This window comes from Entelurus aequoreus, linkage group LG13 (genome assembly GCF_033978785.1).
Source record: "Entelurus aequoreus isolate RoL-2023_Sb linkage group LG13, RoL_Eaeq_v1.1, whole genome shotgun sequence".
Classification (NCBI taxonomy): domain Eukaryota; kingdom Metazoa; phylum Chordata; class Actinopteri; order Syngnathiformes; family Syngnathidae; genus Entelurus; species Entelurus aequoreus.
Genome location: NC_084743.1, coordinates 54,000,472 through 54,028,006, shown reverse-complemented (window position 1 = coordinate 54,028,006; position 27,535 = coordinate 54,000,472). Strand labels below are relative to the sequence as shown.

Here is a 27,535-nt window from a genome sequence, read left to right as displayed (position 1 = left end):
TGTTAGTGTTTTACTTGTTTTAGGGGTTTTGGTCCTAAATTATCTCAGTAAGATATTACAGCTTGTTGCTGAGATTGTATGACCTATATTGAGTAAAACATGCTTGAAACTAGAATATCAACTTATGCAAAGCTGTGTCATCAACACTCACAAGTATAAAACTACTTTTTTAAAGTAATAATTTCCTACTTCAAGCATGAAAAAAAAAATCATGATGCCGAGCGCATACCATTATTTCAAGATAATGGCACTAGCATTTACTTAATTTAAGAATATTTTTCAACATATTGAGCAAAAAGGTCTCTTTTTTTTCTACCAAGAAAAGTGCACTTGTTATTAGTGAGAATATACTCATTTTAAGGTATTTTTGGGTTCATTGAGGTTAGCTAATTTTACTTGTTCTGGAAAGTCTTGACAAGCCAAATTTTCTTGTTCTATTGGCAGATAATTTTGCTTAGTTCAAATAAAATACCCCAAATTTTTGTATATTTTTTTTCTTGTTTTTGAACACTGACTTTTTGCAGTCTAGTCTCAGTGGGAGCAAAGGAAGAGTGTCCAAGGAGCCGTTTGTTTGTGTGTGTGTGTGTGTGTGTGTGTGTGTGTGTGTGTGTGTGTGTGTGTGTGTGTGTGTGTGTGTGTGTGTGTGTGTGTGTGTGTGTGTGTGTGTGTGTGTGTGTGTGTGTGTGTGTGTGTGTGTGTGTGTGTGTGTGTGTGTGTGCTTCTGCCTATTTAGTTGGACAGTGCTATTTGTTAACATATAAAAGGCTAACTTGTTCAAAGACAGTCTACTTCCTTCATATCGCCACGACCTTTACAATACACTTTATTTCAATCTGCCAGATAACATTTATTTAGGTATTACTATCACAGAATAACATTTCAAAACATCTTTAACAAAGCATGATCGTAATGTGAGGCGATTTTTCGTTGTTTTGTTGGTTGGACCGGATGTGAAGCGCAACGCTGTTGTGAAGCTGAGCGTGTGTGATTGGTATAAGAAAAGATTGACATATTTTGACGAAAGTCTCCGATTAAAGTGACTATAGACGTTTTTATTGCACTCAACTGTAATGTGAACACAGACGTGAAGCTCCTCCTCACCACAAGCGGCAAAGCGTGCCAGCAGCATTAGTTTCAATAATGCGTCTCACGGCGATTGAAGATAATATTGTCTTGTCTTTAGAACGACTTATCATGGCTTTGGACCTGAGACTTCTATAATGTCCCGCTTTCTTTGTGCATTTCTGCTCGCTATTTTCTCGCTCGTGGCTCCACAGTAACTGAACACCATTACGTTTCCTCAAGCTACGGAACGGGGCGAGGGTCCAAAAGGAGTCAGGACATTATTTGCGCGATAAAAAAATGATCGCCGTTAAAGTAACTTATAGTTAACGTGTTATCGCCCTACCCTTGACAGCCCTAGTTTTTTAATCACGTTAATCTAATTTTTCATCTCCAACACTACTGTCTGTGTACACCTGCTTTTCTTGTGCTTGATTGAGCAACAATATTAGCGCCACACAGCACAAACATAAAATGTAACCAAAATAAAGGTTACGTAATTTATTACAGATCATAAATAATTGCTAATCTTTTTCTTTTTTTTTTTTTAATCGCTCAACAGTACTACTGATTTTAATTATCTTCCAAACCAAAGAGGACATAACAGTCATTTATGTTTTTAAAGGCCGTAAAAATAAATTTTTCAATAAATTTCAATGTGATATTTTAAATTTTTTTAATTTTGACCTTTTTTATCAAATAATGTCACCGGTTAATTAACCCTCAAGGCACAAAGGCTTGACTTTTTTCTCCTATCAGTAATTTGTTTGTGTTACTCCAATACACACGATTTTTATGAAGAGGTCTTTTTTTATGTTAAATTTAAAAATGTCAATGTTCAATTCCTTTAGAGGTGTACAACACACTAGCAGTTATTCCAAAATGCAGTCCTTCATTTTTCAAAGAGAATGAACTATATTGGACTCTTTCTTTATTTGTTTACTTTTTTGCTTAAATCTCTGGTTACAGGGAGACACAGGAAGTGAACTTGGCCGGTGTGTCCTACTGCTGGAGGTTACAATAGAGTACAAGTCAGCAAGTATACACCTCTAACCAACCACTCGAGTTAAACAACGTCCATTTTGCTTCACTGACTTCTCTCCACTCATCGCCGTCTTTGCCAACAAGAGTCTTCAATAAATGTTCATGTATCCAATTTCATTCATTTATATTCATATTGCATTATTTTCTGCAGGTAAAGCTATATTTTTTTTCTAGAAAAGAGTGTTTTGTTTGTCTGAAACGGATTGATTGTATTTGCACTATTATTCATAGAACAAATTGCATTGTTTTTTTGTACTATTCCGGTCTTAACTGGACCTTTTGGAACAGATTACTGTATCTTTCGGACTATAAGTCGCAGTTTTTTTTCATATTTTGGCCGGGGGTGCGACTTATACTCAGGAGCGACTTATGTGTGAAATTATTAACACATTACCGTAAAATATAAAATAATATTATTTAGCTCATTCACGTAAGAGACTAGACGTATAAGATTTCATGGGATTTAGCGATTAGGAGTGACAGATTGTTTGGTAAACGTATAGCATGTTCTATATGTTATAGTTATTTGAATGACTCTTACCATAATATGTTACGTTAACATACCATGCATGTTCTCAGTTGGTTATTTATGCGTCATATAACGTACACTTATTCAGCCTGTTGTTCACTATTCTTTATTTATTTTAAATTGTCTTTCAAATGTCTATTCTTGGGTTTTGGGTTTTATCAAATAAATTTCCCAAAAAAATGCGACTTATACTCCAGTGCGACCTATATGTTTTTTTCCTTCCTTATTATGCATTTTCGGCCGGTGCGACTTATACTCCGGTGCGACTTATACTCCGAAAAATATGGTACAAACAAAATTGAGATACCACTTTAGAATAATAATTTACAGAGGCCTCAGACAGTAAAACTATGTACACAACTGAATGAAGTGCATCCAAAGTAAAAAGTCAGGCCTGAGTTAGCCTTTCAAAGCCACAAAGTGCATATTTACATAATTTGGCCACTTGGTAGCACTGTTGAAGCTTTTGTTCTTTTTTTTTTCTTTTTATCACCAACAGAAAGGTTGTGTCATGTTTCATTACCGGTTTACTTTCACTTTGAAAACGCCTGCAGCACTTACAAATGAGAGGTGAATTTTATTGGTAATAAATCTGGTTTTACTTGACCGATTTTTACCATTTAAAGACTTGTAGGCAGTTTAAGTCTGAAATAGGGCTGCACGATTATGGCCAAAATAATAATCACGATTATTTTCATCAGTATTGAAATCACGATTATTATTCATTTATTTAATGTTAGTTAAAACATATTTTAGTGCACTTTCAATTTCAAACAAACAGTTTGTGAACTTAGCTTTCATCTCAAAATAAAAATATAAAGACTATTAATTAATAATTAAATAAAATGTACAAAAGACAAGGGGCTAACTAGAATAAATATGCCATTGCAGAGTGTGATCATAATGTGCAAACAAGTGAAAAAATATGATTATGCATGGAAATCACATACAAAGGAAGACATTCATTGTACTGCTCACAGTATTTATAAAGACATATGTATATTCTGGGCACCGCTGCTTTTGTAGCTGATCATCAGGGCTTTGCGCCGGTGGGGGGTGGCCCGCTCTGTTAGTGTGAAGTGTTGTTAATGCTTAATCTATTGCTGCAACTCCATAATTTGTTTGGATGTGCACACCAACGCAGCTTTGCCGTGCAACTCGTTGTGAGGCTTGCGGTTGGTCCACCCACGTGGGAGAATTTCCGGGTTTCGGAAAACGAGCAGGAGTGTTTAGAGAACGGCCAGACGTGCAATCGTGTTTCGGAGTTTAAATTTGTGCCTGGTGGTACCCAGTGCGTAAGTAACTCTTATGGCTATGAATCTTTGGGCACCACATGATTCGACTCAATTCTATTCAATGGGGTAACGATTCGATTCAGAATCTATTCAAAACTATTCACAATACTTTTAATAACATTGGGTGCCAGTTCGATGATTAACTACATTCCTCCATTAAATAGATAAACATCTCTGATAAATTGATATATTACTTTAAGTAACTGCTTTTGTTTAATAAAATTCTACCCAAACAGTGAATAAAGTCAATTACAAAGAAGGCAACAACAGAAGTATCCCACACTTCTCTTTTCTTAAGTAAATCTGTATAGCAGATACGGGCATCTACATCAATATGATTTGTCTGAGTGGCTGGACAAGAAAGAAAAAAATAAATATATATATATATATATATATATATATATATATATATATATATATATATATATATATATATATATATATATATATAGTTGTGTTCAAAATAATAGCAGTCCCACATCACTAGCAAGATAAATCAATGTTTTTGTTAGAATTTCAACTTCTACACTGCAAGTAAGTTTCTAGAAGGTTTAGTAAAGGTATAGAGAACCAACAGACCCAACAGGAATGATGTGCATGCTGCTGATTCTGTGAAACTGAATCATTTACTGAAAGGGGCGTGTTCAAAAAAATAGCAGTGCTGCGTTCCATAAGAGACATCATCGATTATGTGTAAAAAAAAATAGGTTAAACAAGTGGCCCTTATTTTAGGATGAAGGCAACTGACGCTGCATATGCTGGCTGTGCATTTGTCCTTCAAAAACAGTGTAAAATGGGTCGTTGAAGACACTGTTCAGAAGAAGAGCGTTCTTTGATTAAGAATTTAATAAAAGAGGGGAAAACCTATAAGGAAGTGCAGAAAATGATAGGCTGTTCAGCTAAAATGATATCAAACACTTTAAAATGGCAGCCAAAACCAAAAAGACGAGGAAGAAAAAGAAAAACGACTATTGAAATGGATAGGAGAATAACCAAAATGGCAAAGGCTCAGCCAATGATCAGCTCCAGGAGGATCAAAGAAGATCTAAGATGGCCTGTGAGTACTGTAACAATCAGACCACGTCTATGTGAAGCCAAGCTACCAGCAAGAAGCCCCCGCAAAGTCCCATTGTTTAAAAAAAAGACGTGTGCTGAAGCGGTTACAATTTGCCAAAAAACACATTGACTGGCCTAAAAAGAAATGGCGTAAAATTTGGGGAAGAATTGTTACAAATAAGACTGTTGATTAATTTGAAAATCTTTTTTTTTTTTACACACCTAGTTAACTCTGTGGTAGGGGAGGGCACCAATGTAATAATGTAGTTATTTTTCCTAATATTTCTGGGAGCAACTGGCTGATCTGCCTTTAACTCTCACATGAGTCTACTGTCGATCGGTCACTCCCTTGTGGTCGGCTGACTGTTGGTTGTGAACGTACTTAGTTTGAATGCAGCTGAGCCCTCTTTTTTAAATGTTAATACTGCCGAAAATTACCCTCATTTAGTTGTTGCTGCCAATATCGCAATCACGATTAAAATTATATTAATTGTGCAGCCCTAGTCTTTACTGTACATTTGATGCAAGTTTAAAGGTGAAGTCAAATTCTTCCAAGCGTTAAGTATTGAAGGATGAAAACTGTAATCTATCGATGAACAAGTTTTGACTTGCCATAACGCTTGAAACAAATATTATAGCGATACTTGGTTTAAATCAGTCCATATAATGTACATATCTTACCAAGCCTCCATCTTCCCATGTAGTAAAGCTGTGTGCTGAGGAGCAGTGTGGCCAAAATGTGGATCACTGAAAAAACGATCCAAAACACAGTGTTTCCTCGCCCAAACACCTACAATCACAGACACACAGATCGTCACTTTGATGTCAACATAGCAGTGTGTGTGTGTGTGTGTGTGTGTGTGTGTGTGTGTGTGTGTGTGTGTGTGTGTGTGTGTGTGTACGTACCACTCCAAGCACAGAGAAGAAGATTACCCCGGCCAAGCAGGCGTAGGCAGTGTAAGCGCTTGCGTTGATATCCGGGTGTCTCTTCTGATACAACTTCAACATACATAGGCCAGCAATCATATACATGAAGGACGTGTCTAAGAGGACGACATAAAAATCACAAAACGGTTGAAAAGTGCGTGTTAATATTAGTTTTACTACTGTGCATATTGTCTCTCAGCTGGCTCACAAACTTTGAATCACACCAGTGTTTTTTGCTTCTGGCCTTTGTGAAACAATGAATGATTCCATACAAACTCTGGGGTTTGGGTTAGAAGAAGTGAAATGTGTCCTCTTACCGAACTGGAAGTTGGTATAGTTAGGGCAAACGTGGTAGCAGGCGCTGAGTAAGCCCTCCATCATGAGAGCGGTTCCCATGGCGTAGAAGAGACCAAAGTGCTTTGGGATACCGCATTCCTGAGAGAAGAAGGGGGGGGAGAAAACAGATGAATATGTTGGAAGGAATATAATTAGTGTTATTGTTCTTCACCAGGAAGATTATGGTTAACCTCGCCATACACCAAGCCAACAGACTCACTGCTGTTGCTTTGACAAAATACAGTGGACCCTCGATTTACCAACCCCTCATTGTAACAACTTTTCAATTTACAAACCACAGACTGAATAAAAACATATTTTGGTGTATCATCTTGGTCTCAGTGTACGAATGTTTTATCTACTCGTTGTGTGCCAGCAGTGCATCCAAATTTGCCTGAGTATAAGAAGCTTTTCTATTTACAAACCCGGTTCAAGAACCCATTAGGTTCGTATATGGAGGTTGCACTGTATTAGTTCAAGAAAAAATCTTATGCAAGTAAATTATAATTTGTCTGTGTATGTTCTTGTTTTAATCTTGCTCTTAAAGGGAAACTGCACTTTTTTGGAATTTCACCTAATATTCACCCTCCTTATGTGAGACAAGAACACATATGTTTTCCTTTTTTTATGCATTTTAACTCTAATAATAACAACATGTAGTATTTAGGTATTTTGGTCATTTTAAGCATTACAGCATCGTATTAATTTCACAGACGGTCGCTATTTACTTTAACAACAACAACTACTACTACTAATCATGGCAGACTTCATCGAGCAAACGATGACAACTTTGGGATAAATGATCCAGAAATAAAAATGTTTTTGCCTGTATATAAAAAGAATGAGTTAAAAGTTTACAAAGCTGAGAGATAAGCAGATCCACAAACTAGCAAAATTGCTAAATGTTAAACAAAAAAATGCAATCTATGAACATAGTGAAACCATCACTTACAGTACAGTGTCTGCTCTCACTGGGATGCCGACTAATGAGATGTTCATATCTTCCTGTTTAGATTACGAATTAATCATAACCCCCACAAAGCTAAAAATTAATTAATAAAAAAAATTAAAAGGTGGGCGTAAAACAAGCATCTTTTCGTTTCTTTCTTGCCATCTCTGGGTCCATGTAAATGTTAATGTTGACCAACCTTTTACTATACTAGTAAGAGGCAGGATTTATAATATAGAATTAACTTTCACCAACTCAGAGACGATGCAGCAATAGTTGCAAAAGCTAGTTACCTCCCTGTGATCATCGCGCCTCAGCATTAAGTGTTTACTGTTTACAATAACAATATCGTTAATACTTAGTTAATATGCAGGTTACCAAATCTAAATGGAGTATTGTTGGCGGTTTTAGGTTGTTTTTTAGAGGGCTTCATGGGCGCAACGGAGTACCGTACGCCCATTAGCTTCATTGTCAGCAACCCCGTACTTGCTGTTAATTCCAAATGAGAATGCATAAAAAAAGGGAAACCATGTGTGTTCTTGTCTTACATCGGGATTGTGAATGATAGGCAACATTCCTCCCAAAAAGTGCAGTTCTCCTTTGACTTATCTCACGGTCAGGTATGCCTATCATCTCCCCAACAACAGTTGTTAGTTTGGAATACTGTCTTGAAAAGGAAACAGAATCCCAGAATTTTCACATCCTCGACTTACCAGGGCGTTGACATCATTGCAGGACAGAGCTCGGTTGTGGACGATGTCTCTCTTCAGGACAATAAGGAGAAAGAGGAGTCCCAGCATCACGTAGCCGAGGTTGCTGAGGATGTTGTTGAAAGCACTGTGTAGCATAGTAATAGAGAGTCCATTTACACAAGACATCAGTCATAATGGCGTTAAGAACATGCGTTTGAATTGGTGCAAACCTCAGAGCTCCAAGAGGATGAGCGCACATGAAGTTGTAGTAGCAGATATCCTGGTTTCCGGTAACGTTAACAACCTGATAAAAACAGTTTCCCACCTCTTGCTTTAGATTCAGCATTCGCAGATGATTGCTGACTTAATTTTGTACTACTGTACCGTTTGATAGGTTATGACCAGCTGGATGACAGGCAGGGCATAGAAAACAGCAATAGTGGCGATGTTCCTGATGAGAGTACATGACACGTTTTACTTAAAGTTGCACTTTTGAAAAATAGCACATATACTCCAAGATAACATGTCTGAACAAAATGAAGAATATGTGCATGTGTTAGGTTCTCACCAGAAGTAGATTTGATATTTCTTGCTGAGAACCCTCTTGTCTTTGCGAGACAGGTCTGACACACAAAGATATTTCTGTCAACGGCAGAGGACATCGTTATTAGTAGTTGTTTGATAAAAACAACATACAGATGCAAGTGGAATATTTTTAGGAACGTTTTCAGTAGGGTTTTTCCGATCAGGGAATTATGCTGCTGATTTTGATACCGATCATTCAAAAGGTGAGATTGGCCGATACCAATACTGATACCGATCACATGTATTAACCAGTGGCGGAGAGTGCGTTTCCCACCTAGGCCTTCAGTGATGTCCGACTTTAATGATTACCTCTCAAAATACCATCATTTATGTCACCATATGACCATTGCTGGTCTAACTAAACAAAATTCTGAACTAAAATATATTTCTCATTTCAATCCTTTTGCCCTTAAAGTCCTCCTGTGCCAAGGGAATTATCTCCTGAGTTTGTAAATATTAACAAAAATAAATAAATAATAATTTTGAGAATAAAGAATAAAAATATCGACCCACTTACATATTTATACTACCCTTGGTGTTGGCACAATCAATTTATGGATCAATCCGCCCTCTTACATGTTGTATACTTCTGGCTGCTATAATGCTGACATACCAACTGTTGTTGTATTATCCTTTCCTTAGACACTTATTAATTTACTTGTTAATTTCTTGTTAATATCTGCTTACTTTCTGCTGTAACATGGTTACATCTAAATTTCTTAAACTTTACTAAGCGCTTATTTCTTCTGTTATTTCTAGCTAGCTTAATGTTTATCTTAGCTATTAGCATGCATACTCCTGGCTTAAACTCAGTGTGTAACATGTTAGTTTTGTTCTAATACTTGATAATGATACATTGGGTCTGTATGAAGGTTTGCCTTATTCCTGTGAGAATCCTGCATGTGACTGAAGCATTAAGGAGTGGGGGTTGGTTAATCTATCAAAGACTACCTGCAGTGAGCTCAAAACAACCACCAGGTAGCATCTGTGAGCAGATAATACTGTATCATCTCTTTCTCTTTTGGACTTATCAGGTCTTCACGACGCCATTCTTCAATCATTTCACACAATCTTTACTCACACTATAAGTGAGGGATGAGGCAAATACTAATAAAGATTCACTGTAAGTAAGATGCAAAAATGCAATTTATTTGCCATGATGGAAGGGATTATTATTAGATTAAGATCAGATAGATAAGAAGGCGCAAGGCCATTAAGACATTTAAAAACTAATAATAGAACTTTAAAATCGACCCTAGATCAGACGCTCTCTGGTCCTCGTCAGCACGCGTGCGACTGAGTGTTGTAATGATTGTAGACTTCTGATATTATTTTTGGGAAGACCAGAGAGCACGGCATTACAATAGTCTGAACGACAGGAAATAAAAGTATGCATTAGCACCTCCGTGTTGGCCTGAGAGAGAAACAGGCAGACTCCGGTTATGTTCTTAAGATAATAAAAAAATATTTTTGTAATATTTTTAATATGTGGGATAAAAGTCAGCTCGGAGTCAAAAATCACACCCAGACTTTTTATAGACTGTGTTGGTTTAAAATCTTGTAATTTTGGAAAAAGTTTCTCCCTCTGGTCTTCAGGACCTATAACTAAAACCTCTGTTCATTCATTTTCTAATATTGATTTATTTTTTCTTTAATGTACAGTGAGTAGAACGAGTTCTGATGTTGAACACCTAGGCTTACAGTTAATAGTTGAGACTGCAATTTAGTAAGATTAATATTATAAGAAAAAAACCCTGTTGATTCCCTTGCATCCCTAATAAAGATGTTTACCTTTGTGCGGACAATGTTTTTATCTGAGTTGATATCATCCAGTGTGTCATAGTCATCCTCCTCTATGGAGCTCAAAGACTCCTGTCTGCTTCTCCCAACATTCTCCAAAGACCGCTCTGATGGAAAGGAAAATAATGTTTAGTTAACCAAGCAGATTGATTTCCCTTCTGACACTTTGAAGCACCCAGATTTATTCAAATCCAGTGATTATACGATCATTAAAACTGTGATTTTCCAGATCAATTCGAACACCGCCTCATTTTTTATGCCGCACCATATACAGTAATTGCCATTCAAGTTTGATTGTCACTCTGGGCCAATTATGTGGCAGTGCGTCACCAAAGCGGATGGCTATGTGGTGCATCTGATTGAGGATTGGTCGACGTTTGAAAGCCTCCCTTCCTGATGAACAAAGATACACAGGAATGCAGTGAGGCACCAAAATATCCAGCAAGGAGTTACGATGGTCTGTGCGGGGCGCGAGGTGGAAAATACTTCAGTATATAGAGATGGCAAACAGGCAAAAATGTAGTTAGTACCCATGTATCCGTAGTTGTCAGCTGACGTGGCGCTGTCAATTGAGGGGGCGCTCTCAGTGACCGCTTCTGAACTCACTGTGCTGTCTGCTGTACAGAAAGATAGCGAACTGATTTAAGCACGACAACGGAAACAAAGGAAGATAATATGAAGTCAAACTCACCAAGAGAGCCATATTCATTTGGGGAAGCTGGAGTCTTGCCTGTAGATGTACACACACACATGAAATTATAAATGTATAACCAAACTATTGATCGCTATACACATAAAGAAGGCAGACTAAGCCACCACTGCAGCAGAACATGCACACATTTAATTAGAAACCAATGTTATGTGGTGATGTTAACATTTTTAAATCTAAAATACTGTTGTGGCAAGTAAGTCTTTGATAGAAAAAAATTATGAGCAGGCAATTAAACAAAGAGGTGTGGCTGAACATTAGAAATAACAATGTTTAGTATTTGCTTATTGGGTGCATGTAAAAGATTGTATGGCTATTTTTGTTGATTATGCAGGTCCAACTGGTATCATTATAGACAAACAACATTTATAATAGAGATGTGCCGTTTTTTTTAAACTAGAGATGTCCCGATTGATCAAACACTGATCGGGATCCCACGATTTTCATTAAAAAGTATGTGATCGCCATTGCCGATTAATTACTTTTAATGCCCATCACAAACGCAGATACCCTCTAGCTGACACTATTTTTAGTTCCCCGGCTGACAAGCGGCCAGCAGCTAATTATGTGTCTCCATACACAGCGCGGACTGCTCCTCTAAACTATCACCTCACATAAGTGGAAAAATATAACCTTCGAATCTTCGAAATCTAACTTAAAACTTTTGCATGCACGTACCACACTTAAAATCTTTAGCATATCCATATGTGGAATTCAATTATGGAATGGATTAAGCAAAAAAAGTCAAACAATGTAAAAATATGATCCAGTTTAAGAAATTGTTCAATCTACAAGTGTTTACAAAGTACAAGGGAAAATAATTATGATAAACGTCTTGAACTCAATGAAAATAAAATATTATTCATTTCATTAAGCGAATCATGACTGACTTAACTATTTATGAAGAGCACTGTTGTATTTAGAATGAACTGATGTCAATTGTGTACAAATTGAGAACAGGAAGTGAACATGTGTGTTGGTAATTGCGTGGAAAAGGTGTAGGATTAAATAAGATGTGCTTCTTCCTACTCATTTTCGGACATGTTAAGAAAAATCTAATGTGTAAAATATGTGATTTATCATATTGAAACTGTACACATGTTCGAAATAAACTTCAACCAACCAACCACTAATGCGGCAAGAAGATTATATTTTTTTGTATTTTAAGTATCATTATCAAGTATCGTTGATCATCCCCTAAACTAGTTTGAAACAACACCAAGAAATAAGCACTTAGTAAACTAGATGGAACCACGACACAGCAGAAAGTAATCAGATAATAACAGGAAATTAACAAGTAGGCCAATAAGAGTCAGACAGGGGATAATAAACCGGTGGTGAGTCAGCACGGTTGCAGACATAGGAGGGCGGATCAATTTATAAATTGGTGTTGTCGACTGTGTCAATACCAAAGGTGGTATAAGTATATGATTGATACATGAGTAATAAGATAAATATTTTTACTCTCTTAAAATCTTCTTTTTGTGTGTTCACAAACTCAAGTAATAATGGCAATATCACGAACCATGAATAAATGGAAAAATGCAGAGTTTATACACGTGATCGGTATCTGCCAATCTCCCTTATGGCTCATCAGAATAGGCAGTATAACATGCATTTTGTTTATTCATAGCTTCAAGCAAGAACATGCTTAACTTTTTTTCTAAATTCATACAAGCAGGACATTTGCAGTTATTATATGCACAGAAACAACGGTCAAGCAAAAGACAGGAGTTGTTATACCATCGCTGGTTTTTCCAAGCAGAGAGGCTAAACCATGTTAGCAGGCATGAGAGAGAAAAGACATTGTAGAGTTATTCCAAAAAGTACTACAAGCAGATAGTGTTACTTAAAACAGTGTTTCAGATAAAGTAATTCCACACAGGAATGGAGTGCTGACAAAAGCAATATGCTGACAAGACCTTTGACCTTGGCTACTTAGCTCATCAGACCGTGTTTGCTTGAGACATGACAAACAATAGTTGCCAATGTGACTTCAGCTATCTCAACTTTCTTGTATGAGCAGAAACAACAATATGTTGAACAATTTCAAATCTAATTCAAATGAGCTGGGATCAGCTCTTTGTTGGTTTACCTGTCTCAGCAGGTGACGTGTCAGCAATATTGTGAAAGAGCGCTCTCCTCTTGGCACTGCATCAACAGAGGAAAGAGAGATGCAAATAAGCTACATTTGTATTAAGTCCATCGTGCTTACTGCAGTGTGTTCCATACATTCATTTATTTGTGGTGGCCTGCCACAAATACATTTGGCACTCTTTAAGCACTTAATAACATGGCTGTCTGTGAATGAAGCTGGTCGTTCCAACTCCATACAGTAGATGGCATTGTAACTCAGCTTCCTAACACACCTCATCCACACTTGGGGTCTGATCTACTAGGATCCCAATAATTAAAAAACTTTCAAGTCAAACAAGTGCTAAATAGTGTGTGCAAACTAAAAAAAATTAGCTTGCTGCATAGAAAATATGCCGACTATCAATATTTCTGACAGTTGTACTACGCTGACAACCGCAGAGGATTGTCTCTTGCCGGCATCCGTCATTGCACGGATCGCCGATATTTCTCACCGCAACGACCGCAGCCTGTCTGTAACTTTACCAGTTTGCATTTACCTTCCAAACGTGCTAAATATAGATGTAAAAAAAGCGTCCGCAAACACTATTAAGTTTCATAAATCCCATTGCGGGCGCAAAATGATTATAATTGCATCTCTTCCTCCCTCTGTTGTGATCATCTGCATATACTGTACATCGAAGCAAACTCGCTAAATGGATTGTGTGAGCCATTTTGCTCGTTCAAAGACGCAATCCTCGGCGCACAAGCTTAGAAGATCCGCTTTGCAAGTGCTGTCAAATTTGCAAGTGTTCTACTTAGGGCTGTCAAAAATTTAACATGTTAACTCATGCGATTAGTCACAGTACATTATCGCATTACTTATGTATGAACACAGATTAATCTTGTTATTTTATTTTGACCACACATTCGGGATGTGACGACATCAAAATCTCATGATATATTTTCACGTTATTAAACTGTCACAGTTTCATATTATTGCAGTAATGTAAAAAAATGTTGACTTGGAATTTTGAAAAATGCCATAGTGTGGAAAATTAAGTGCTACTTATGTTAAAGATAAACACACAAACACAAACCCAATGCTTAAACCTTGTAATCCTATTTATTACTACCAAGAGGTATTTTCAAAGTGCAAGGAACAGTGAAGGAACACTGTTTCAAGTAACAAGCAAATGGAAAAAACGTTCAGTTTAGTGTCTTTAAACTGAAATTATAAACATGCTGTCATGAAGAAAACTTGATTGAAATGCCCCACAAATTGATGTTTGGCCTGGGTTGCATCTTGGTGTTGCGTCAATCTTTTCCAGGTGATAATTTATCAAGTGACTTCTCATGTTGCTTGTATTTCCAGACTTGTGTGCTAACTGTATTTTGCATGTCCATCACTTTTTTTCCTTGACTGCAAAGCCAAAATGTGTCCAAACGTCCGATTTAAACTTTGCGGAAGGATCTACTAGCTTGAGCTTTCCGCTCTGATTCTCTGTGTTTCCTGCCATCTTTTACAGAGCTGTGCTGCACAGGGGATTATGGGAAATGTGGTTTGCTTCTCAGATCGGCTTATTCAATAGTGACAGAAAAAAATCCCACCCCCGGTTCTTGTTTACCATCACACGTCACGGCATTATTGTCAAAAAAATTTAATTGCAGTATTTACACAACTGTTACATCTCTACCGCACATGCTTCTTCAGCTTAACCGTGGATGGTTACCATTGCGACTGGTGTGCTCGCTGGCAAAATTCACTTCAAAATAAACCCAGACGGTACTTGAGATTAAACTGTTACCGACTTTAGGACATATAAATGACGGGCAATTAAGTAAAACATTAAAAAAGTGCTTCTGTTACGAAACTCTAGCAATAAAATGACATGTGTGTCAAAATTGGGTCTTTCTTAAGGTTAATTTAAATTATAGGCGCAAGTAATTTACTATGATTAATCAAAATGCAAAAGTGTGATTATACTGATTTTAAAAAATTAATCGTTTGACTGCACTAGTTTTAATACACACAAACCTTAGATCAGTTCCTTGGCTTTTTAATAAGAATACTTAGCAGGAGGGATCAGCGTTGAAAACTTGGCGACTTTGTCACTATATTTAGTGAGTATTCAAAATCCTCTAGATAATCATTAAAAAAAGCGACTGGCAACAAACCTAACGATTTGTTCTGGTCTTATTGGACACTATCATGAAAGCACGTATTACTCTTCTCAACGAACAGCGGGTGTTGCTATGCTCCCTGCCACTTAACTCACTCACAAGTGGCTCCATCTCGTTTGTGACCTAGATTGTGACTGAGATTACAGTTCTGTGAAAAACACTAGCTCCAACAGTCCAACAGTCTTGCCCCTCAATAAAACCCCAAGTAGTGGAGCTAAACAACAAGACAAGTCGGACAAAAGCAATAGTCTTTAACATTTAAATTGTTACTGTGCTTGCACCTTAAGAATTTATTTTTATTCAGGAGATGAAGTCAAAATCTTACCGTTTGTTCTGCAAACAGGCCACCAGCAGAGTAAGCAGATAGAAGGAGAGGAAAATACCGAGACAGAACAGCATGCCCATCACATACACCTCCGCTGTGGAAAGAAGAATACATTTGTAGACATGAAATTGTAAATGGATACATATAATTTACATCAATGTCACTTACACTCGATAGCAGGGGAAACCACAACATCTAAGATTTTGCTGCGGTTGCCAGCATCAATTAGCTCATCAGGGCGCAGGGGGTAAAAGCGCAGTGGACCGCCACAGGCCTCATCCTCAGTTTTTACCACGACCACCACGTAAAAACTGTTGCTAGGGAAATCTTTTCTCTGGAGAAGAAAATTTAAAAAATGACACTTTATGCTCTGTTCAAATTTTTGGGAAAATGTTATATTAGGAAAACTACCTGGACTGTGATGGCACCTTTTTTGGTCATAGTCTGATACATCCCAATGAAGGCCACGTTATTATCTAGGTCATAGACTGGGCACTAAAAACAGAGAGAACAGGGATGAATTAACAGGTTGATTGAAATAATGGCATAGAAAGGGGGAGCTAAAACAGGGGTTTGAGAAAACACAAATCAAAGACAAAGCAGATAAGTACAAATACATTTCTGTAACTATGTACTGTAAATAAATCCATCCATCCATTTTCTACCGCTTGTCCCTTTCGGGGTCGCGGGGGGTGCTGGAGCCTATCTCAGCTGCATTCGGGCGAAAGGCGGGGTACACCCTGGACAAGTCGCCACCTCATCGCAGGGCCAACACAGATAGACAGACAACATTAACACTCACATTCACACACTAAGGCCAATTTTTAGTGTTGTCAATCAACCTATCCCCAGGTGCATTGTCTTTGGAAGAGGGAGGAAGCCGGAGTACCCGGAGGAAACCCACGCAGTCACGGGGAGAACATGCAAACTCCACATGAATCACAATATATTCCATCCATCCATTTTCTACTGCTTGTCCCTTACTATAGGAATATATTTCAAAGGTAAATCTATTTTAGAGTGTAGAATATGCCCCACTCTTGGATAACCTAACATAAAATATACATAATTGTCGCCCTTATATCAGGGTTTCCCCTAAATGTAATTGATCATGGCGCACCACCACGGCAAAATAAAACTCGCCACCCCTTCAAAATGAAGGTATTTTACATAAATTATAAATGATAAATGGGTTATACTTGTATAGCGCTTTTCTACCTTCAAGGTACTCAAAGCGCTTTGACACTATTTCCACATTTACCCATTCACACACACATTCACACACTGATGGCGGGAGCTGCCATGCAAGGCGCTAACCAGCAGCCATCAGAGGCAAAGGGTGAAGTGTCTTGCCCAAGGACACAACGGACGTGACTAGGAAGGTAGAAGGTGGGAATTGAACCCCAGTAACCAGCAACACTCCGATTGCTGGCACAGCCACTCTACCAACTTCGCCACGCCGTCCCATGAATACTAATAAAAGTAATACACTGTATCAATGGATATACTGTATATATAGACTATTATTTATGCACTATTAAATAGTGAGTGATTATTAAGAGACTTTGATCAGAGCCTCTCCCCGTAACCCGAATAGGGTTACGTATAGGCTGGGTGGCTGAAAAGTAACTTGTAAACTTAACAGCCTGCGACTTTCACCGCAGTTTGTTCTTAAATGTATAAAATGTGTTTTGCCTTTTAAAATCAAATATATGCTTTAGTGCCAACTATGCAAGTTATTGCTTGGTTTTAAATGACGTCACGTCCAGTTTTCGTTCCGCTCATTAAATGTGCGTAAGCCAGCGTCTGTTCTCAATGGGTATGGTAATAGGCGGCATTTAGCCTTTTTCGGAATAAAATGCCCTATGCTTGCGTTGTTTTCAACTGTACAAACGATTCAAATCGCGAAAAGGATAAAAGTTTCTTTAGAGTTCCTCAAGAGGAAATCAAGAAGGGCAGAAGAGTGCAGGATTTTAGAAAACGATAACAAAAAAAGGAGCACACACTCCAGTCCAAGGGAGCAGAGTTGAAGAATACATGATTTTCAATTGATCACTTTGTGAAAGGTTTGTTTGATATACTTTTCACGTTTAGTGTTTACCATTTAAGTATTATCTTGATATTATTTGTATTTCTTAAAATGCATTTTTGTGTTTTGTAAAGCACCAACTCAGTGAGTCTAAATAAAAGAAAGCAGATGTGAGCAAAACCTAAAAGAGTTAAGCTTTTACCAAAGGCACCAATCATAAATGAAGCTTTCTGTTGTGTCACACGTTCCTGGTCCCTCCCCTGCACGCCATCTAAGGGCAAGGGCCGGGCGTCTCTCTCAGCCTGCTGCAGCCAGCACAGGTGTGGCTGGTTCCAATCAGCCCAGCTGCTCCACATCCCAGCCATCAGAGAGCAGCCTACATAAACCGCTGAGAGCCGGCGCCCGACGCTTGAACGTTGACTCCTGTGGTCAGTATAGACAGCATTTAGAATTACAGCTATCTAGTAGTATTCTGTGAGTTAGTTAAAGGAGAACTTGGTGCTCGTTTGTTCCATGCTGATTCTGCTTTCTGCTTCGTTCCAGGCTCCCTCCTCCACAAACCCAGTGTCTCCCACGCCTCGCCGCCTCCCCGGGATCCCTCCGCTCCTCCGTAAAGTTTCATTAAACTCTGTTATACTTTATTACTGCCTCCGTTGACTTTGTCCTTGAGGGTCCCTGGTACATTTGGTTCAACAGCTCTGGTCGAGCCCAACAGAACGTTCAAGCCAAAATGAACCAAACCGGGTCCTCAGGGACAGAGGGACAGAAGAACCCTGAATTACGAGAGCTTGTGTTTGGCCAGGCCACACAACTGTCCACTTTGCATGAAGAATTGAACAAAGCTTTTCCCACTGTTCAATCCCAAATTGCTGTGCTTGAGAAGACTTCACAAACTACTGTTGGTAATGTGGCTGCTCTGTCTGGCCAAGTGAATGACATTTCTGGAGTCTTGCTCGGCATACAGAAGACCCTGGAGGTCCTTACAGCACATGTTTCAGCTGAATCTAACTCTGCTTCAAGTTCTTCAAACCAGCCTGTTAACCCCGTCCTCCCCAGCACACAGCAGCCTCAGTCTGAGCCTGGCTTAGTCAGTCCTAGGCCATTTAATGGTGATTTTGGTCATTGCAGGGGCTTCCTGGCACAGTGTGAGTTACTTTTTACTCATCAGTCATCCAAATATACTTCTGATGGTTCGAAGATTGCTCTCATCATGTCCCTCCTGGTCGACGACGCTCTTAATTGGGCTATTGCAGCAGTAGAGAACAACCCTGTCTTTGCCACTAACTACTCTCAGTTTAAGAGTGAGTTTCAAGCTGTGTTTAACCACCCTACTGACGGACAAGATGCTTCCAGCCGTTTGCTAGTTATTCGCCAAGGGTCACGTTCTGTGGCTCAGTATACTTTGGAGTTCCGGATCCTTGCTGCTGAAAGCCAGTGGAACGACCACGCCCTTCTTAGTGTCTACCGCAAGGGGCTGAGTGATTCTATTAAAGATCTTTTGGTCCGTGACAGCCCACAGACTCTTAATGAGCTCATATCCCTGGCCCTTAAGATGGGAACACGACTTCAGGAGCGCCATGCGGACCGAGCCCAACGAAGCTCTCCTCCTCCTGGGTCCAGTCGCTCTGCTTCAGTGACTCGCACTTCACCATCTCCTCGCTCCACTCGACAACCTCGACAGCTTATGCTCCTCCCTGCTCCCTCTTCACCCGGGCCTGCCGAGCCCATGGAGATCGGCCGGTCCCGGCTGACACTAGCTGAGAGGGAACAAAGGCTCACCAACCAGCTGTGTCTTTACTGTGGTGAGCCAGGACATTTCATCAAGGTCTGCCCGATCCGCCCAAAAGACCCAGCTCGCCGGTAGGGGCTATACTGGTGAGCCAAACAACTCTTCCCCAGCCCAAGAATCATTCCAACCGACTTTTCCCTGCAACCTTGACCTGGAATGAAGAGACACTGTCTGTTAGTGCCCTCATTGACTCCGGTGCAGACGAGTGCCTCATGGACATCTCTTTGGCTCACCAGGCGGGCATTCCTTTAGTTCCTTTAGATCGCACACTGTCTCCCCAAGCGATCGACGGACACTCCATGGGAACTATATCCTTTTCCACAGAACCCCTCACACTCACTCTGTCTGGAAATCACTCTGAAACCATCCGCTTTTTTGTTCTACACGCCCCAACAGCGCCCCTGGTGTTGGGTAGACCTTGGTTGGAGAGGCATGAACCTCACATCTCCTGGGCCTCTGGTCGTATTTTGGGCTGGAGCACCGCATGCCATGCAACCTGTCTGCGCTCCGCCCTGTCCCCTTCAAGCAGACCCAAACCCATGTCCTCTCCCCCCGACATCACTGGTGTTCCACCTGTTTATCATGACCTTGCCTTGGTATTCAGTAAGGATAAAGCACTCTCACTTCCTCCGCACCGGCCCTATGATATTGGCATTGATCTCCTGCCTGGGGCTCCCTATCCTAAGTCGCATCTCTACAACATCTCCCTACCAGAGAAGGAGTCGATGCACAACTACATTGCGGAGTCCCTGCTCTCTGGCATCATCAGGCCGTCGTCCTCGCCTCTGGGGGCAGGCTTCTTCTTTGTAGACAAGAAGGATGGTGGTCTGAGACCTTGCATTGACTATCGTGGTCTCAATGACATCACAGTGAAGAATAAGTATCCACTTCCCCTTATTAGTTCCACTCTTGAGCCACTCACTCATGCCCGAGTGTTCACTAAGCTTGATCTCCGCAATGCCTACCACCTAGTTCGGATCAGAGACGGTGACGAGTGGAAGACGGCCTTCAACACCCACCTTGGCCATTTTGAGTACCTTGTGATGCCTTTTGGGCTTTCCAATGCCCCGGCGGTGTTTCAAGCCCTCGTGAATGATGTGCTACGAGATATGCTAAACATCTTTGTGGTGGTGTATTTGGATGACATCCTTATCTTCTCCAGGTCTGTGGAGGAACACCACCAGCATGTCCGCCTTGTTCTCCAGCGGTTGTTGGAGAACCGCCTGTTCGTCAAGGCTAAGAAGTGTGTCTTCCACTCTGACTCGGTGACATACCTTGGCAACGTTGTGGAAGCTGGACAGATGCGTGCGGATCCTGCCAAGGTCAAAGCCGTGGAGGAGTGGCCACGTCCTACTAACCGGACCCAGCTCAGACGATTCCTGGGTTTCGCCGGTTTTCTACGCCGGTTTATCAAGGGTTACAGTCAGATCACTGCCCCCCTTAATGCTCTAACCTCCGTTTCGCGTCCCTTTTCCTGGACGTCTCGAGCCGAGACAGCCTTTTTCAAGCTCAAGAGTCTGTTCTCCACAGCACCCGTGCTAATCCACCCTGACTCGACAAGACAGTTCATTGTCGAGGTGGACGCTTCTGACACAGGCATCGGAGCCGTCCTTTCCCAGAGGTCCGAAGAGGATCAGAAGATTCATCCGTGCGCCTATTTCTCCAGGAGCTACGACCCCGCAGAGAGGAACTACGACGTGGGAAACAAGGAGCTGTTGGCGGTCCACGACGCTCTGAAGGAATGGAGACACTGGTTGGAGGGAGCGAAGCTGCCGTTCATCGTGTGGTCAGACCACAAGAATCTGACCTACTTGAAGACGGCGAAGAGGCTTAACTCCAGGCAGGCCCGCTGGGCCTTATTCTTCAGCCGGTTTGATTTCACCCTCACCTACCGCCCAGGTTCCAAGAACGTCAGAGCGGACGCTCTCTCTCGTCAGTTCTCTAACGAAGATCCTGCTGTCCAGGAGGAATCGGATTCCGACACCATCCTGCCCCCTGCCCGGGTGGTAGGTGTAGTCACGTGGGCCATCGACGCTGTGGTGAGGCAGGCCTTAGAGAACCAGCCCGACCCTGGCAACGGCCCTCAGAACAGACAGTTTGTTCCTGATGCCGTCCGTACACCGGTATTGGAGTGGGGGCACTCCAGCCGTGTTGCCTGTCACCCTGGAGAGCGCAGGACAGCTTCGTTCATTGCTCAGAGGTTCTGGTGGCCAACCCTCAAGAAGGATGTCAGGGAATTTGTGGCCGCCTGCACCGTCTGCGCCCGTAGTAAGGCTTCACACAGGCCTCCTGCAGGCCTGCTACAACCCCTTCCTATTCCGAGTCGGCCTTGGTCTCACATAGGTATGGACTTCGTTACTGGGCTTCCTGTGTCCCAGGGCTGTGACACCATTCTGACGGTGGTCGACCGATTCTCTAAAGCAGTTCATTTTGTCCCTCTCCCCAAACTCCCGTCTGCTGCTGAGACGGCTGACCTCCTAACCCTCCATGTTGTCCGCCCCCACGGCATTCCTTCTGACATCGTGTCAGACCGTGGTCCCCAGTTCATCTCCAAGGTGTGGAAGGCCTTTTGCAAGGGTATTGGAGCCACGGCCAGCCTCTCCTCTGGATACCATCCACAATCCAATGGGCAGACGGAGCGCGCTAACCAGACAGTTGAGGAGACTCTTCGCTGTGTTGCCTCCAGCAACCCCTCTTCTTGGGCTAAGTACTTACCCTGGGTGGAATATTCCCTCAACACCATGGAGAGCTCTGCCACCGGCATGTCACCCTTTCAATGCTCGCTGGGTTACCAACCCCCTCTGTTTCCCGAACAGGAAGTGGAGGTAGCAGTTCCCTCCACCGAAGCCCACCTCCGCCGGTGTCGACGCATCTGGGAGGCTGCCCGCGCTGCGTTACTCCGTGCCTCTGCACGTACCCAGCGTGGTGCCAACCGCCGGAGGGTGCGTGCACCTGACTATCAGCCTGGTCAGAAGGTCTGGCTATTGGCCCGGGACCTGCCCCTGCAGACGTCCCAGACTTCAACCCGCAAGTTGAATCCTCGTTATGTCGGACCCTACACTGTGGACAGTGTTATCAACCCCGTTGCAGTTCGTCTGAATCTCCCTCCTGCTCTTAAGGTTCACCCGGTGTTCCACGTGTCCCAGATTAAGGCCGTGACCACTAGTGCCTTGTCTCCCCCTACCTCCGCCCCTCCACCCCCCCGAGTCCTGGCTGGTGGTGATCCTGTTTGGACGGTTCGGAAGCTGCTCGCCGTCCGCCGCCGTGGGAAAGGATTCCAGTACCTGGTGGACTGGGAGGGCTTCGGCCCTGAAGACCGTAGCTGGGTGCCCCGTTCCTACCTGGCTGACCCCTCCCTGCTGGACGATTTCTATCGGGACAATCCAGGTGCCCTAGGACAGTCGTCCGGTGCCTCCCCTAAGGGGGGGGGTACTGTTGTGTCACACGTTCCTGGTCCCTCCCCTGCACGCCATCTAAGGGCAAGGGCCGGGCGTCTCTCTCAGCCTGCTGCAGCCAGCACAGGTGTGGCTGGTTCCAATCAGCCCAGCTGCTCCACATCCCAGCCATCAGAGAGCAGCCTACATAAACCGCTGAGAGCCGGCGCCCGACGCTTGAACGTTGACTCCTGTGGTCAGTATAGACAGCATTTAGAATTACAGCTATCTAGTAGTATTCTGTGAGTTAGTTAAAGGAGAACTTGGTGCTCGTTTGTTCCATGCTGATTCTGCTTTCTGCTTCGTTCCAGGCTCCCTCCTCCACAAACCCAGTGTCTCCCACGCCTCGCCGCCTCCCCGGGATCCCTCCGCTCCTCCGTAAAGTTTCATTAAACTCTGTTATACTTTATTACTGCCTCCGTTGACTTTGTCCTTGAGGGTCCCTGGTACATTTGGTTCAACAGCTCTGGTCGAGCCCAACACTTTCAGCACATACACAATGTTGACATCTTTTGTTATATTTAGATAAAGATGGGGCACATACGTACTCGTATACAGCAAACAACAAACATGGAGGTGGATGTGGAGTTAAATCATGAAATGCAACATTAAACGAGCAAAAATTATGCATATTTATCCAGGCGAGTCTTGATACCAATTTCCTTGATCCAGCCACACACAAAGAAGTTGTAGACCTCCATGTTTTTCCAAGTTTTAATCTGGTTTGTCGTGTAGAACGATGTCTGAAGCACCATATAGTTTGACTTGTCTGAGAACGCAACCCCACGGATAATCTTTGATATCACTCGACAAATATTTTTTTAATCAAATATAGGGATCTATTCCATTGCATAGTTACATTTTTTGCTAGTATCTGCTTTTTGCAGGAAGATCAAGGCCTCTTGTGTACTCAGATAGTTTGCAATCTTGGCTTGGTTGACAGCTTTTCGCTTCGGGGAATAAGTCACGTCACAGAATACAAGCAATACAATGATATATTGACCACAACCCTATCGCCCCAAGTATATAAAAAATCTGGGGGAAACCCTGATAATACATGTCAAAACCACATCACGTGAGGCTACTACCTATGGACAGAAGTGGCATAGTTGGTGTACCTGGATGTCCTGGATGGACATAACCGAGCAAGGAAAGTTCATGTCTGAGCTGACCTTCACGATCACAGTGTCCACTCCTTCAGGAAATACATACTTGAAGTACTGAGAGAGAGTGTTTTAAAACATTAGTGCATATAAGTAAATGTGGGCATTAAATATAACAAAGTCAATTCGACATCAGCAACCACAAAAAAACTCTTAACATTGGGTAACATGTGCATTGTGAACGTTGCAACAAAAAGTTTAGTCACACATTTATGAAAGTAAGACTTCCTGTTGTTGTGAAAAAACAAATGTTCCCACAACCTATTGCTGTATCTGCATTTTCCCCCCATTTCCCTTTTTGTGGAATTTCTGCACCCAAATGTTTAGGTGTACCTGAGGTTGAGATGGCGACGCAGTGAAACTGAATGTCTTGTCTGTCCTGTAATCATTGTTAAAAACAACAAGTCAGGCTGGCAAATCAGTAGCAATAGTAGTATAGTATAAAGTGTCACTCACTGCAAGGTGAAGCTTTCAACCCGGCTGACCCTAAGCTGGTAGTTTGTACCCTGGCTGGAAAGTGTAGACACATCCACAAAGAAGTACTGTGTCTCTGATGCAGCCTTCGTTGGAGGCTGGCACAATGTCCGGCCTAAATGATTGTATGGATATTTCCTTTGGTACCTGGAGAGAGTTCAAAGAGATTAAGGGATTCCACAATTCCAAACCAAAATGTTATAGTTTTGCAATGGTGGTTCTAGCTTCAATGCCGCCCTGAGCGGGTCCCCTTTCGCTATCCCTTGATGCTAACATATATTTGGAAAATCCTATAGATGGGCTAACGGAATTAGCACCACTGTCATTGTGATATTTTCCAACAAGCTTTTGACAAAGGAGGTTTTACCTTACTTAAGTACTTAAAATATATAAAAAGGCATGTATTCCCTAAACTTGTTGTAAAAAAAAAAGTGAAAACTGCTGACATCTTACTATTACGCCAATATCTGGCCCTAATGCTTAGCACTTAACACTTCCTTCAGTCTTTCTCTTTCTTCTGGTATGATATTGGCCCGTTCATAGAGTGTCCTCACAACTGATCATTTGTTTGCTGGGGAATGTTTAGAGGTCCAGAGTAGGTATTGTTCGGTTTTCTGTAAACCGTACTGTTTTGACTACCTTCATCTTTGCGGTGGATTTTCTTGTACCAAAAAAAGGTATGGACCTGTTTATTTCCTCTTCATGTTTGAATTTGATATTTCCAGTCTTGTCAATGCTGTTGACAGTCGATTGCAGATGACAGTCAAAATATGTCAGGTAAAAATTCCATCCATTATATGGAGAATATTGTCTGACTAGAAGAAAATTGAAATGTATCCCTAGTATTTATAGTGTATTAAAACAAGATATGTTTGCTGGGGATTTTAAGGAGAAAGCCAATACAAATTGATGGTAGTAAAGTGTTAAGGCCAACTACACAACTAATTTGACATGTCAGTTTGAGCAACTCCAGAAAGTGCTTTATCAACACATCAACTTCTACAAATTGGAAGAGGGCGTCATACAAAATGAGAAAGAAGTTGCACGCGACACAAGTAGCTTCAATATTCTAACGCCAAATCAGTTCACACACCGTAATCTGGGATTTTAGGATGGGAAAGTCTAAAGTCCATGGTGGTGCATGACTCAAGAGGATGTGGGAGACAATGATCACGTCACTGATGGACAGTGGACTGGATTTTTAACCTCTTATGAAAGCTAACCTGATTTAGCAAAGTACAACAGCTGTCTATCCCATAGCTACTGACGCACAAACAAATAGTAGTAATAGTGTAATAATATTGCGCACATCAACAGATTTCATTGACCCTTTAAAATGTGTTTACTACAGACAATTATTGCATACATTTTTGAGCTTTTTGAGCCTAACGCTCAAAAATTGTCTATGTGTCTAAATGTGAGTGGGATAGGCTCCATGACCCTAGTTGTACAAGCCCAGGGCTCCCACTAATTCAGCATTATATAGTGAGTCGTATTTTTCATGCACTTATTTTTGCTGTATTTTTCCTGGCACAAGTGGAAAGCCAGTCCCTGAAAATAATGCCTGCATTAAAGGCCTACTGAAACCCACTACTACCGACCACGCAGTCTGATAGTTTGTATATCAATGATGAAATCTTAACATTGCAACACATGCCAATAGGGCCGGGTTAACTTAAACAGTGCAATTTTAAATTTCCCGCGAAATTTATGGCTGAAAACGTCTCGGTATGATGACGTTTGCGCGTGACGTCACGGGTTGAAGCAGACATTTTGGAATAGCACGGTGGCCAGCTTAAGTCGTCTGTTTTCACCACATAATTCCACAGTATTCTGGACATCTGTGTTGGTGAATTTTTTGCAATTTGTTTAATGGACAATGAAGACAGCAAAGAAGAAAGCTGTAGGTGGGATCGGTGTATTAGCGGCCGGCTACAGCAACACAACCAGGAGGACTTTGAGTTGGATAGCAGACGCGCTATCCGACGCTAACCGCCGACCGCACCGATGATCGGGTGGAGTCCTTCGTCGCGCCGTCGATCGCTGGAACGCAGGTGAGCACGGATGGTGATGAGCAGATGAGGGCTGGCGTAGGTGGAGAGCTAATGTTTTTAGCATAGCTCCGTCGAGGTCCCGTAGCTAAGTTAGCTTCAATGGTGTCGTTAGCAACAGCATTGCTAGGCTTCGCCAGGCTGGACAGCATTAACTGTGTGGTTACAGGTCCAGGGTTTGGTTCGGTGTCTCCTGATAGTAGAAGTAATAATAGTATTGTTGATCTTCTGTCTATCCTTCCAGTCAGGGGCTTATTTCTTCTGTTTCTATCCGCAGTTAAGCTCGATGCTATCACTTTAGCTCCGAAGCTAAAGTGCTTCACCGATGTATTGTCGTGGAGATAAAAGTCACTGTGAATGTTTCGGGATGGTTCCTGCTGGCCCCACTATGGACTGGACTTTCGCTGATGTGTTGGACTTTCACAATATTATGTCAGACCCACTCGACATCCATTGCTTTCGGTCTCCCCTAGAGGGTGGGGGTTACCCACATATGCGGTCCTCTCCAAGGTTTCTCATAGTCATTCACATTGACGTCCCACTGGGGTGAGTTTTCCTTGCCCGTATGTGGGCTCTGTACCGAGGATGTCGTTGTGGCTTGTACAGCCCTTTGAGACACTTGTGATTTAGGGCTATATAAATAAACATTGATTGATTGATTGATTGAATGTCCATTTTGCGTTCTCGACTCTCATTTTCAAGAGGATATAGTATTCGAGGTGGTTTGAAATACAAATCCATGATCCACAATAGAAAAAGGAGAAAGTGTGGAATCCAATGAGCCCTTGTACCTAAGTTACGGTCAGAGCGAAAAAAGATACACCTTGGCGTCCTGCACGGCACTCTAATCCTTCACTCTCACTTTCCTCATCCACGAATCTTTCATCCTCGCTCAAATTAATGGGGTAATCGTCGCTTTCTCGGTCCTAATCGCTCTCGCTGCTGGTGTAAACAATGTGCAGGTGTGAGGCGCTCTTCAACCTGTGACGTCACGCTACTTCCGGTACAGGCAAGGCTTTTTTTTTTATC

The 27,535-nt window shown here is 41.7% G+C and overlaps 2 protein-coding genes across 11 annotated transcripts in view; one reads left to right on the top strand and one right to left on the bottom strand.

Annotated features, from left to right (window-relative positions):
• Positions 1-2,192, top strand: part of LOC133663517 (trichohyalin-like) — a 70,356-nt gene extending 68,164 nt beyond the window's left edge. For 4 of the 6 annotated variants that reach the window (XM_062068031.1, XM_062068040.1, XM_062068039.1 and 1 more), the window contains one exon: positions 2,032-2,191. In XM_062068031.1, coding sequence (XP_061924015.1) covers positions 2,032-2,115 — 84 coding nt within the window. In that variant the 3' untranslated portion in view covers positions 2,116-2,191. Of the gene's footprint in view, positions 1-2,031 lie in introns of all 6 variants that reach the window. The other 2 variants (XM_062068032.1, XM_062068033.1) reach the window with 1 other exon arrangement.
• The window catches only part of sidt2 (SID1 transmembrane family, member 2), a 33,790-nt gene that overhangs the window by 5,051 nt on the left and 1,204 nt on the right, over positions 1-27,535 (bottom strand). The window contains exons 3-21 of one of the 5 annotated variants that reach the window (XM_062068046.1): positions 24,438-24,602; positions 24,315-24,360; positions 23,937-24,038; positions 15,978-16,061; positions 15,735-15,900; positions 15,567-15,660; positions 13,080-13,135; positions 12,728-12,754; positions 10,967-11,005; positions 10,806-10,892; positions 10,606-10,668; positions 10,267-10,382; positions 8,459-8,532; positions 8,275-8,341; positions 8,121-8,194; positions 7,912-8,035; positions 6,231-6,348; positions 5,893-6,029; positions 5,668-5,776 (exon numbers count right to left, since the gene is read on the bottom strand). In XM_062068046.1, coding sequence (XP_061924030.1) covers positions 5,668-5,776; positions 5,893-6,029; positions 6,231-6,348; positions 7,912-8,035; positions 8,121-8,194; positions 8,275-8,341; positions 8,459-8,532; positions 10,267-10,382; positions 10,606-10,668; positions 10,806-10,892; positions 10,967-11,005; positions 12,728-12,754; positions 13,080-13,135; positions 15,567-15,660; positions 15,735-15,900; positions 15,978-16,061; positions 23,937-24,038; positions 24,315-24,360; positions 24,438-24,602 — 1,748 coding nt within the window. The remainder of the gene's footprint in view (positions 1-5,667; positions 5,777-5,892; positions 6,030-6,230; positions 6,349-7,911; positions 8,036-8,120; positions 8,195-8,274; positions 8,342-8,458; positions 8,533-10,266; positions 10,383-10,605; positions 10,669-10,805; positions 10,893-10,966; positions 11,006-12,727; positions 12,755-13,079; positions 13,136-15,566; positions 15,661-15,734; positions 15,901-15,977; positions 16,062-23,936; positions 24,039-24,314; positions 24,361-24,437; positions 24,603-27,535) is intronic. The other 4 variants (XM_062068043.1, XM_062068042.1, XM_062068045.1 and 1 more) reach the window with 4 other exon arrangements.